Source organism: Oratosquilla oratoria, chromosome 30, assembly GCF_046742065.1.
Source record: "Oratosquilla oratoria isolate Oo_2021 chromosome 30, ASM4674206v1, whole genome shotgun sequence".
Lineage (NCBI taxonomy): Eukaryota > Metazoa > Arthropoda > Malacostraca > Stomatopoda > Squillidae > Oratosquilla > Oratosquilla oratoria.
This window is the reverse complement of record NC_134806.1, coordinates 960,001-972,500: the sequence shown is the minus strand read 5'-3', so window position 1 is coordinate 972,500 and position 12,500 is coordinate 960,001. Positions and strand designations below refer to the sequence as shown.

Sequence of the window (12,500 nt, the reverse complement as noted above, 5' to 3'; positions counted from 1 at the left end):
TCACGTGGACTCAGATCGTCTGTAAACGAAGAGAGAAAGAGAGAAAGAGAGAACAAAAAGATAAAAATTAAAAAGGGAAAATAAAATGAAATTAGATATAATGAATCCTGATTAGATTAAAATAAGATAAAAATGGAGTAAACTACAAGACAAATAAAAAGAAAAGAAGGAAATGGCTAAGAATGAGAATAATAAAGAGGAGGAGAGATGAGAAAAGATAAAGAGAAAAGGATAAAGGGAAGAAGAAGGGAAAAGAGGAGAGAAGGGAAAAAAGAGAAAAAAGAAAAAGAAAAGAAGGTAAAAAAAAAAGGAAAATATTGAAGAAGAGAAAGAAAGAGGAAAAGAAAGAACGAAAAAGAGGAAAGTAGAGCAGGAGGAAAGTAATAAAGAAGAGGAAGAAAAAGAGGAAAAGGAAAAATAGAAAAATGAAAGAATGAAGGTGATAAAGAAAAGAAAACTAAAATAAGAGAAGAGAAGAAAAAAGAAAGCAGAAAAAAGAGGAGGAAAGGGACGAAGACAAGGATAGAAAAGACAAATAAAAAAAAGAGAAGGAAGGGAGAGACAAAAACAAACACGAAGGCAGAAAGAAGGAAAGGGGAGAAATAAATAAATAAAGAAAAAGAAGAAATGATAAAAATAAAATGAAAATAAGGAAATGCCAATTAAGGACTTGACACTGCGAGTGTGTGTACGCGTGTGAAGGCAGAAAGGAACAAATAAAAGAAAGAAAGAGGAGAAAGAAATAAAATAAAGGAGAAATTATAAAAAGAAAATGAAAATAAGGAAATGCCAATTGAATACTTGACAATGCGAGGGTGTGGACGCGTGCGAAGAAACAAATGCACGATTTCCTTCATGAGCGTAATGGCCCAAACCTGTGGGTCACGTTCAAGGAAGCCAGAAAGTATTCCAAAGTCCCCCCGCGAGGAAATCGCTCAAATATTTCCGAGTTGTACTCCTGTCCACGACTCAAAAATTGCCAGTCACTCCTTTTAGAAAGTCCTCAACACCCTCAGCCACCTTATGACGTACACTTTATTCACGTTTCTGGCTAAAAAGTCAATTTAATCCAGACAGTGGGTGTGTATTTGATTCAAAAGGTCCGAGTTCGATTCCTGCTGCGAGCCGTTACTCCAACTCTCGCGGGCGGGGAGTTGGGTGTGTTTGCGTGTTTATAATAAGGTCACAGCATTACCCATAGTTCGGTCATAAAGGAGCTCTGAGCTCTCATTCGGGAGGGTAGTAACTGTCGATCTCGAGTCCAGCATGTGATCCAATTGCACGGTTGAGCAATCTGAACTGGATTCTCAAACGGCAAGTAATCTAATTGGGGAAGTTTACTTTTAATCATACTTCACCTTAGAGGGGGTCTGAGAGGAAGGTGCATTGTTTTGTTTACATTCTGTGTCGCAGACATAATAATAACCGCATTTGCTAAAGAATTATAATTACATGTATGGTAAATGTCGTCTGAATAGGATTGGAAATATATATACGTTGGTTATGTTTTTATATATAAGGTTTAGAATTGGTAAATTATCTTTTAAATGTGTTTAAAATTTGTGTACTAAAGACATCACACCGACATGACGTCACACCTCTATCATAAATGTCGACATTTTCGTCGTGGCGACCATTTCTTATTTTTTTTCCTAAGAAGGGATAGTTTGAGTGGATGGTGGTTTAAAATAGACAGATGACATGTTTTTGCGAGGAATGGGTGAGGTGGTGGAACAACAGAAGCATGGATCAACGCCGTCTAACTGTATATATGAACGCAGCCCAAGGTAGAAGCCCGATTTCTAGGTCACCAATGGCGGGAGAGGAAGGTTGTGACGCCACAGTTCCTTGACCAATAAGAACGCGGGGTTGCTGCGACGTCATTGGAATTCAGCCAATGAGCGTTCGTTTGTAACCAATTTTAAAATATACGTGGAAACCGTACAATGTCTTTCTATATAGTAATAAGATTTCTAAAAGTTAAGAAACTATTAAACTATTCATCGAATATGCAAGGAATGACAAATATTTTGGCGAAAGAAATGGAGGAAGAAAGAGATGAAAGAGAAGAAAATAAATAAGAAATTAAATAAAATAGAAAATAGAAAAAAATAATTACCGTGGCTGTTCTAGGAACTAATGTAAGACAGGGCGAAGAAAATAGAAATTCTTTAAATCCTTAAAGTATTTTAACGTACTCTAACGTATTTCAACGTACTTTAACGTATTTTAACGCAATTTAACGTATTTTAGCGTATTATAACGTATATAAGGTATTTTAACGTAATTTAACGTATTTTAACGTACTTTAACGTGTTTTAACGTACTTTAGCGTATTCTATCTTAAATGAAGACAGACAGTGTTTATTAATGGAGAAGATAATTCTACAAAATTGCGTCTGATAAGACTTAAAATTATTAAACAGAAAAAATATATGAAATATATATAATACAGTATTAGGTCGCCAATAATATTTTAGAGATAAATAGATTCATAGATGATTGGAAATGATCCACATGTTTACAGAATCTATATATGATTAGTATGACCATTCAGAGCAGATGATTGGGGTTCTTAAGTAATTTGGGAGGAATTGATGAGTTGATTGTTTAAATTAATTTCCATTTTTTTTATTCTAAGTTAATAAAACCACTCGGAGCAGGGTAGAATAAATAGATAAATAAATTAAAATTCTCGCAAACTGATTGGTCGTGACTGGCTTGTGACATCATTCCAATCATTACTGAATCATAACTAATCAGTTATGTCATTTTCGTTAATTATTGTTAAGAATTGTTAATCAAATATACTGCCAACAATGATAATAATAACTGTATTTTGTTGTTAATTTATGTTGTCAGATCCTGTGACAACACTAACTTCTACTTGCAGTCCTTGTGACAACATCATGTTGCTTGTGGTGACAGAAGGTGTACATGTTGTCAGTATATTGGTTATGTTTATTATCAACCGTTGTTTGTTGTCAATGTTGTCAGACAATCAGTGTTGCCATGTTGCCCAGGATGTTGGAAATATTAGTGATGTCAGCTTTGTGTTAGCAGGAGAGATAAGCGTGACAAAGAGTTCAATGTTGTCAGAGGCCATTGATGTTGTCAGAGACAACAGATCCACTAGAGATGCTCCTGCCAACATTGGGTAAAGGTTGTCGGAGATGAGGCAGGTGTTGTAGGTGCTGGGAGGGTGTGGTCCTGACAACATGGAGAGGTGTTGTCAGAGAGAGGTTATGGTGGAAGAGGTGGAGGAGGAGGAGGAGGAGGAAGAGGAGGAGGAGGTGATGGTATTGGAGGAGGAGACAGAAGCGTTGTAGGAAGAAGAGGCGGATGGGGAAGAGGAGGAAGAAGAGAAGGAGGGGAGGAGGAGAAGGAGAAGGGGGAAGAGTAGGGAAAGAGGAGTGAGTAAACGGAGGAGGAGGAGAAAGAGGAGGTGGAGGAAGAAGAGGCAGAGAAGGAGGAGGAGGAGGAGGACGAAGAAAAAGAGGAGGTGGAGGAAGAAGAGGCAGAGAAGGAGGAGGAGGAGGAGGACGAAGAAAAAGAGGAGGGCGAGGAAACAGGAGAAAAAGAGAAAACAGAGGAGGAGAAGGAGGAGGAGGTGAAGGAAGAAGAGACAGAGAAGGAGGAGGAGAAGGAGGACGAAGAAACAGAAGAAAAAGAGGAAACGGAGGTGGAGGAGGAGGAAGAGGAGGAGGAGGAGGCGGAGGTGAGTAGCTGCAGGTGATAGCAAAGTCAGCGAAGGGAGGGAGGAAGGAGGAGGAGAAAGGAGGAGGAGGAGAAGGAGGAGGAGGAAGGAGGGAACCCGCAGGTTTGCCTCAGCTCAGTAGTGGCTGTGACGTGGTGCCGTGAGTTCTCAACCCGCACGCGCGCGCCTAAAGCAGGGAACCCTCAAGTTGCGATCCAAGAAAAGTATCCGAACTCTTTAAGAAAAAAAAAAAAAGGGACAGAAGAGGAGACACGGTGTGTGCGTGTGCGTGCGCGCGCCTATGCGGTTATAAGATTTTTTTTTAAATTTAGTCTTAGTTAAGAAAAATAAAGAAATGTCGATGAAGATTTGGACAATTTTGAGCGCAGTACTGGCCACAGGTAAGTCAAAACTGACATAACAAACAATAAATGTACACTAACATATATATATATATATATGTATATATATATATATATATATATATATTTATATGTGTGTGTGTGTGTGTGTGTATATATATATATATAATATATATATATATATATATATTACAAATTATTACTATTCACCTGTTTGTTTATCATTTATCATTATCTATTTATTTTATTCGTTTATTTGTTTATTTATCTATTTATTAAATTATTTTTTCGCATCTGACCTAGTTATCGACCAAAAGGCATGTTCTTCCTTTGTAATATATACATATATATATATATATATATATATATATATATATATATATATATATATATATTCATATATATAATGCTGTCGACTTTAACAACACATGCATTATATATATATATATATATATATATATATATATATATATATATATATATATATATGTGTGTGTGTGTGTGTGTGTGTGTGTGTGTGTGTGTGTGTGTGTGTGTGTGTGTGTGTGTGTGTGCGTGTTAGTCAGTTTAAGCATTAGGAGATAAAATATCTAGGAAAATCTAAGTTTGTAAATGGCGGCCACTAGAGGACAAATATTCTTGACCCATCGCTCCGAAACCTCTCACCGTAGATCACTCTGTTTTGTACTGGATTGGCTACCCAAGCACACAGGGCAAAGGTGAACTCTTCTGGTGTAATTTTAGGCCAGAGTACGCCGTAAAATTTTACGTCAGAACGCCTCTGTTCTGGGTACAGGTTTTTCGGTCGTAATCTGACATAGAACTCGGATTTCAGAACATTTCTTTTCTGTGCTTAGATTTGAGGTCAGTATCTGTCATAAAATATGACGTCAGAAAAATATTTTAGGTCAGAATCTGACATTATGACGTCAAAATACTTCTTTAAGTTTAAATGACAAAATTTGGTCATTAAATGCTAAATTAGGTTAGTTGGAACTCCTTTAAGAGCTTTTATGTGATTCGCCAGATAATTTGAGGCGACATGACGTCAAGTCGAGGCAATCAAAAATTGAAACGATATGACGTCACGTCGGAGGTGATCAGGAGTTGAGGCGACATGACGTCACGTCGGAGGCGATCAGGAGTTGAGACGACATGACATCAGGTCGTTTCAATGAAAAGCTGATATGACATGAGGTCAAGTCAAATCCATTGGAAACCAAGTCGACATGACGTCAAGTCGAGACGATCAGAAACAAAGGCGATTTGATGTCAAGTCAAGGTGATCAGAAACTAAAGCGACATGACGTCAAGTCAAGGTGATCAGAAACTAAAGCGACATGACGTCAAGTCGAGGCGATAAAATATGGAAGCGACATAACGTCAAATCGAGGCGATCAGTAACTTAAGCGACATGACGTCAAGCCGGGGCGATAAAATATCGAGGCGATGAAATATGGAAGCGACATTTCGTCAAGTCGAGGGGATCAGAAACTAAAGCGACATGACGTCAAGTCGAGGCGATAAAATATCGAGACGGCAATAAAAAAGATAAGACATGACGTCAGGCCGAGGCGAAAAGAAGTCAAAACGACATGACGTCACGTCGAGGCGAAAAAAAAATCAATACGAAATAACATCAAATCGAGACGATCAGAAATTGAGACGACATGACGTCATGTCGTGGCGACCAAAACCTTCGACGACATGACGTCAAGTCGAGGCGAAAAGGAGTTGAAACGACATGGGGTCACTTTAGAGGGTCGCATTATATCAGAACTACACTAAGGAAGGTCACATTGTTCCTTCTCGCTGGCCGAGGGCTCTGAGGTTGGTTTCTTTCAAGTTCAAGGTGAAGACGAGGCCAACCCTTGACACTAACCCCTAATCAGTCTTCCTTCACCCTGGGGAGTCTTCATCGAGACCTTAAACAAAGACTTCCTTGACTCTTCTGTTACAAAACGGTTAAAGTTGTAAAATACAGTGGAAATGGTTAATCTTATTTCTGAGTGCTCAATGGCTAACTGCCATTTTTGACTCGTTCGGGTTACAAGGGCACAGGAAATATGTGTAAATACGTGTATACATACATATATATATACATACATACATACATGCGTGTATACATACATACGTACATAAATGCATACATACGCACATACATATATATGTACTTACATGCAAACATACCCACCCACCTACATACACACATAATACATACGTACATGCAAATATACCCACCCACCTACATACATACATACATACATACATACATACATACATACATACATACATACATACATACATACATACATACATACATACATAATACATATACATACACACATGCATACATACATACATACATACATACATAAATACATACATACATACATACATACATACATACATACATACATACATACATACATACATACATACATACATACATACATACATACATACACCTCGTGGCGCAGTGGTTAGTTCTTGCCTGCCACTATGGCGGTCCGGGTTCGAATCCCAACCAGAGCTGAAATTATGTCAGTATCACTGTGCTGCGGATTGTTACTCCAACTCTCGTGGGCGGGGAGTTGGGTGTGTGTGTGCGCGTGTAAGGTCACAGCATTACCCATAGATTGGTCATATACGAGCTCTGAGCTCTCTTCCGATAGTGAAATGGCTTTCGATCACGAGTCCAACACGTGATCCAAAGACCGTGGTGAATCACATAAATGCATACATACATACATACATACATACATACATACATACATACATACATACATACATACATACATACATACATACATACATACATACATACATAGTAACCTCCCCTTTATTTGTAATTTAAATTCTGACCATCACAATTACTTTCGAGGTTTATGAAAATAAACAAACAGACACATAAATAAAATAAAACCGAACCCATAGACTAACTTATTTAATAAATGAATATTGTAAAATACATTCAATATTGTTCCTGACTCATAGCGTCATGTCGTCTAGCTAGAGCTCGTGACGTCATGTCGTCCAAAGTTCATGACGTCAAGTGGCCCAGCCAGAGCGCGTGACGTAATATCGCCCAGCCAGAGCACATGACGTCATGTCGACCAGCCAGAGCTAATGACGTCATGTTGCCCAGGCAGAACTCATGACGTCATGTTGTCCAGCCAGAGCTCGTGACGTCATGTCGTCCAGCCAGAGCTCGTGACGTCATGTCGCCCAGCCCAGCCTTATGACGTCAAGTCGTTATCATTACTTCCGTGTGTGTATATATGTGTGTGTGTGTGTGTGTGTGTGTGCGTGTGTGTGTGTGTGTGTGTGTGTGTATTCAATTCATATATTTATTAATGAATAAATACATATATTTTCATATATGTCTGGATATTCTCACACGCATGAGACCAGGATCTACCGCTACTTTTCCCAGGAGGGTAAGAAAGCGATTTCCCGCGCGTTTGGGGTCATTTCCAGTACTTTCCTGCCTGGAACATGTCATTTCCAGACGTGTTGCACAGCCCCCTCGTGGTAACTCATCTCAAATTGCATTTCCACTGCATTTTAGCGACCGCAGCTCGCGGGCGACCATAGGGCAGTGGATGGACGTTGTGGAACGCGGCCTTAGGTTCCTGGGCCGACGTTTGTGTTGGTTATTTGTCTTCCGTTTTCTTTCCTCCTCTGCGTTTTCTCTTTCTCTTTTCCTCTCTTTTTCCCCTTCTCTTTCTTTTAATCTCTCTCTTATTTGAGGTGTTTAATTTTACTCTTTTTCACAATTTCACTTCTTTCTATTCTCTCGTTTCATTTATTCTCGTTTGTTTTATTATTTATTGTTTTTATTAATGTGTTTCTTGTTCCTCCTTTCTCAGCTATTAATTCTCTCCTTATTCTTGTTCCTCTTTTTTCTCCGTGTGTGTTTGTGTGTTTGTGTGTGTGTGTGTGTGCGTGTGTGTTTGTGTGTGAGTGTGTGTGTGTTTGTGTGCGTATGTTCCCATGCATATAATAATGTACAGTGATTTATGGTCGTTAATAAACTTGATGACTGCATCCGAACATATGTCAGATATGTAATGAGAGAGAGAGAGAGAGAGAGAGAGAGAGAGAGAGAGAGAGAGAGAGAGAGAGAGAGAGAGAGAGAGAGAGAGAAAGAGAGAGAGAGGAGGGTGCGGGTGGGAGTGAGAGGGTGAGAAAAGAGGGGAGAGAGAGAGGGGAAGAGGGGGAGAGGGAGGAGGAGGTAACGAGTGGGAAGGGAGGGACTGGAAGGGAAGTGGGAGGGGGAGGGGGAGGGGGAGTGGGAGGGAGGGAGGGGAGATGGTGGGAATGTGGGAGGGGGAGACGTGTTAAGAAGGGGTGGGGGGAATTTGGGGGGATTGTGGGGATGGGGGGATTGGTAAGACAGAAGCGTCTAAGAGTGCTGGAAGCCTGGAAAGATTGCTTCCTTGTGTCTTGGACAGTTTCCAGGAAGGTCATATGTACTCCCCCCCCCCCGCACTCCGAACGTAAAAAAATAATTAGATAAAATAAAATAAATAGATAAATAAATAGACAAAGTCTAGATGCAAAGGGAATTAAATAAGTAAAGAGATTGATAAGTAAATAAAAAGATAAGTAGATAAAAGATTAATAGATAAATAAATGAATGGACAAATGAACAAATAAATGAATAGGTAGATAGATAAAGAGGTTCTTTTAATGTATCATTTGGGTAGGTTTTTGACAACACATCACAGCATAGTACAGCATAGTATAGCATATGCACAGGATGACAGGGCGTGGGGGAAGGGGAAAGAGGGAAGGGGGAAGGGGAAAGGGGGAAGGTAGGAGGGGAAAGTGAGAAAGGTGGAGGGAAAGGGAGGAAGAGGGGAAGGTGAAAGGAAGAGGAGGGAGAGGGGAAAGTGAGAAAGGGAGAAAGGTGGAAAGTGGAAAGGAAGAGGGAGGAGAGGGGAGAGGTGAAGGTGGTGGAAGGAGTAAGAGGGGAGAAGGTCAGGAGTGGGGGGGAGTGGGAGTGGGAGGGGCACGTGCGCGCGCACACACACACACACACACACACACACACACACACACACACACACACACACACACACACACACACACACACACACACACACACACACACACACACACACACAAGTCCAATTAAAGCAACGGAAATAGAATAATGGAAAAAAGGGTGTAATTATTTTGGCCGACTCAGTGTACAATATGCGCCGACATTTACCATAACGGATATTATATATATATATATATATATATATATATATGTCTGTCTATTTATATATATATATATATATATATATATGTAAGTCTATATATATATATGTATGTATGTATGTATACATATATGTATATATATATATATATATATATATATATATATATGTATATATATATATACATATATTTGTATATATATATATATATATTTGTGTGTATATATATATATATATATATACATACATATATATACGAAATAGGGAGACACCATATATACATTGTCGAAATAAGGAGGCACCTGTACTCCCCTTATCTCTCCTCCCCTCCCCCTCCTTTTCCCCCTCCTCCTCTTCCTCTCCTCTCTCATCTCCCCTCCTCCCTCCCTCCTCTTTCTCCACCTTTTCTTCTCCCTCTTCTCTAACTTTCCCCCTTCTCCCTCCACCTCCTCCCTCCTCCTCCTCTTCCCCCTCCTCCTCTTCCTCTCCTCTCTCATCTCCCCTCCTCCCTTCCTCCTCTTTCTCCTCCTTTTCTTCTCCTACTTCTCTAACTTTCCCCCTTCTCCCTCCACCTCCTCCCTCCCTTTGTCCTCCCTCTTCCTTCCTCCTCCTCTTCCTCCCTCTTCCCCCTCCTCCTCCCTCCTCCCCTCTCCCTTCCCCCTCCTCCAGTTCTTCCTTTTTCCTCTCTCTCCATACACCTTCTTCCTCCTTCGTCTTCTTCCACCCTCCTCTTGCCTCTTCCTCCTCCTCCTCCCTCTTACTCCCCTCCTCCAGCTCTTCCTTTCTTCCCTCCCCTTCCTCCCCTTCCTCCTCCTCTTTCTCCCTCCTCCTCCTCCTCCCTCTTCCTTCTCCCTCCATTCTCCTCCCTCTCCTCGTCCTCCTTCCCTTGTTCTCCCTCCCATCGTTCTCATTCCCTCTCCTAACTCCCCCTTCCCCTCCCCTTCCGCCCTCCCCCTCCCACTCGTCCTCGTAAAAAAAAGAAAATCGAGAAAAGGTAATTGACTCCAAAAAAGGTATTAAAGAAAGAAAGAAAAAAATCATAATGATAAGTAGAAAAAAATAGCTGTACTCTTCCGCGTCAATCTAGCTTGCATTATGAGAAGACTTAGACAGTGAGAGATTTTGACTGATGTAGACGTCAAGATAAAGACCATCTTGAGCGGATGTAACGCCTTTGTTAAGGATGATTGACGCATCATATATATATATATATATATATATATATATATATATGTATGTGTATATATATATATATATATATATATATATATATATATGTATGTGTATATATATATGTATATATGTGTATATATATGTATATGTATATGTATATATATATATATATATATATATATATATAATATGTGTGTGTGTGTGTTTGATTCACCCGATGGTCTTGCATCACGTGTTGAACTCGTGATCGACAGTTATTTCCCTTCCGATCTATGGGTGATGCTGTGTCCTTACACGCACACACACACCCAACTCCCAGCTTACGAGAGTTTGAGTAACAACCCACAGTGGAGTGATACTGAAATTATTTCAGCCCTGGGCGGGATTCGAACCCGGACCGCCATAGTGGCCGCCGGGAACTCTACCAACTACGCCACGAGTGTGTGTGTGTGTGTGTGTGTGTGTGTGTGTGTGTGTGTGTGTGTGTGTGTGTGTGTGTGTGTGTGTGTGTGTGTGTGTGTGCCCCCCCCCTGCCGGCCAGAGGGGGGTAGATGGTTAAAAAGAGGTCAGGCAGATGGTTCTGAGAAGCCTCCTTGGACAGATGGTCCCCGGCAGATGGACACGGAAGATAGGGATCCCGTAGGACCCGGTTTGAGTCCTTCTATGGGTCAGGGAGGAGGAGGGATGGAGGAGGAGGTGGTTGTGGAGGAAGATGAGTGTTAGGTGGAGGAGAAGTAAGTGGAGGAGGAGGGGAGGTAGAGGAGGAGGAGGAAGAGGAGGAGTAGGAGAAGGAGGGAGAGGAGGAGGAGGAGGATGAGGATGAGGAGGAATGCGAGGAGGTGGATATTGAGGAGGAAGAGAAGTGTCAGGAAGAAGAGAGTGAGGAAGAAAAGGAGGAGAGAGAGAGAGAGAGAGAGAGAGAGAGAGAGAGAGAGAGAGAAGAGTTTTAAGAGTAAGTGCGAAGGAGGAATGAAAGGACGAAGAGGAGGAGAAGCGAGACAAGGAGGAAAAGGAAGGAGTGGAGGAAGAAAAGGAGGAGGAGGAGGAGGAGGAGGAGGTGAAAAATAAGTAGGAAGAGGAATGGGAGGAAGAGGAGGTGGAGGAGAGAAGAAGAAGAAGGAGGAGGAAGAGGAGGAGGAGGAGGAGGAGGAGGGGAAACAAAAGGAGGAGTTTGATGGATAAACGAGAAGCCAGAGACCCATTGGTCCTTATAAAGCTGTTTCGATACCTAATCTATCTTTAATTCTATTATTACTATTTTTCATCTTAATCTAGAAATAGATAATTATAGTTGGGGATTTGTTGGGAGAGCATGCCGACAGGAGACCTTTTGGTCCATAAATAGGTCGCATGCAGGAAAAATATATGTAATGATAAATATATAAATAAGTGAATAAGGAAACAAATAAATAATGATTCCCTATATATAAACAGCGAGACTGAAGAAAGAGTAATTTGCTACGTCTTTCTGAGATTTGTTATGATACAATTCATGACCACGAATTGCGTTGGAATTGTCAATTTTTATATAATTTTCCACGTCCATGTTTTCAATTTCTTTTGACAATTTTGAGGACTTCAGTTGATCTCTTCTCATTCTTCGTTTCGAGAAAATAAATCAATTTAGTTCACTTAAGCGCTCATCGTAAGGCTTGTTCCGCAGGAAGAAGAGGAGGAGGAGGAGGAGGAGAAAGAAGATGAGGAGGAAAAGAAGTAATGGAGGAGGAGGAGGAGGAGGGAGGGGAAGAGAAGCAGGAGATTGAGGAAGAGAAAGGAGGAAGAGGAGGAGGAGGAATGGGAGGTAGAGGAAGAGGAAGATGAGGACGAGGAGGAGGAGGAGTGGGAGGTAAGGGAGGAGGACGAGGAGGAAGACGATGAGGAGGAGGAGGAGGAGTGTTTACGCTACGGGCACCTAACGGAGCATCTGCCTCCTCCTTCCTCCCTCCCACTCCCTCCGCCCTACTCTTTCCGTCTTAACGCCCTCGTCCACCTCCTCCTCCTCTTCCTCCTCCTCCTTCTCCTCCTCCTACTCCTCCTCTTCCTCCTTCTCATTCT

General features: G+C 41.1%; 1 protein-coding gene across 1 annotated transcript in view; it reads left to right on the top strand.

Annotated features, from left to right (window-relative positions):
- The first annotated feature begins 3,862 nt into the window (after nt 1-3,862).
- Nucleotides 3,863-12,500, top strand: part of LOC143040967 (CUB and sushi domain-containing protein 3) — a 141,761-nt gene continuing 133,123 nt past the window's right edge. Inside the window, exon 1 of the mRNA XM_076212406.1 lies at nt 3,863-4,098. Coding sequence (XP_076068521.1) covers nt 4,053-4,098 — 46 coding nt within the window. The 5' untranslated portion in view covers nt 3,863-4,052. The remainder of the gene's footprint in view (nt 4,099-12,500) is intronic.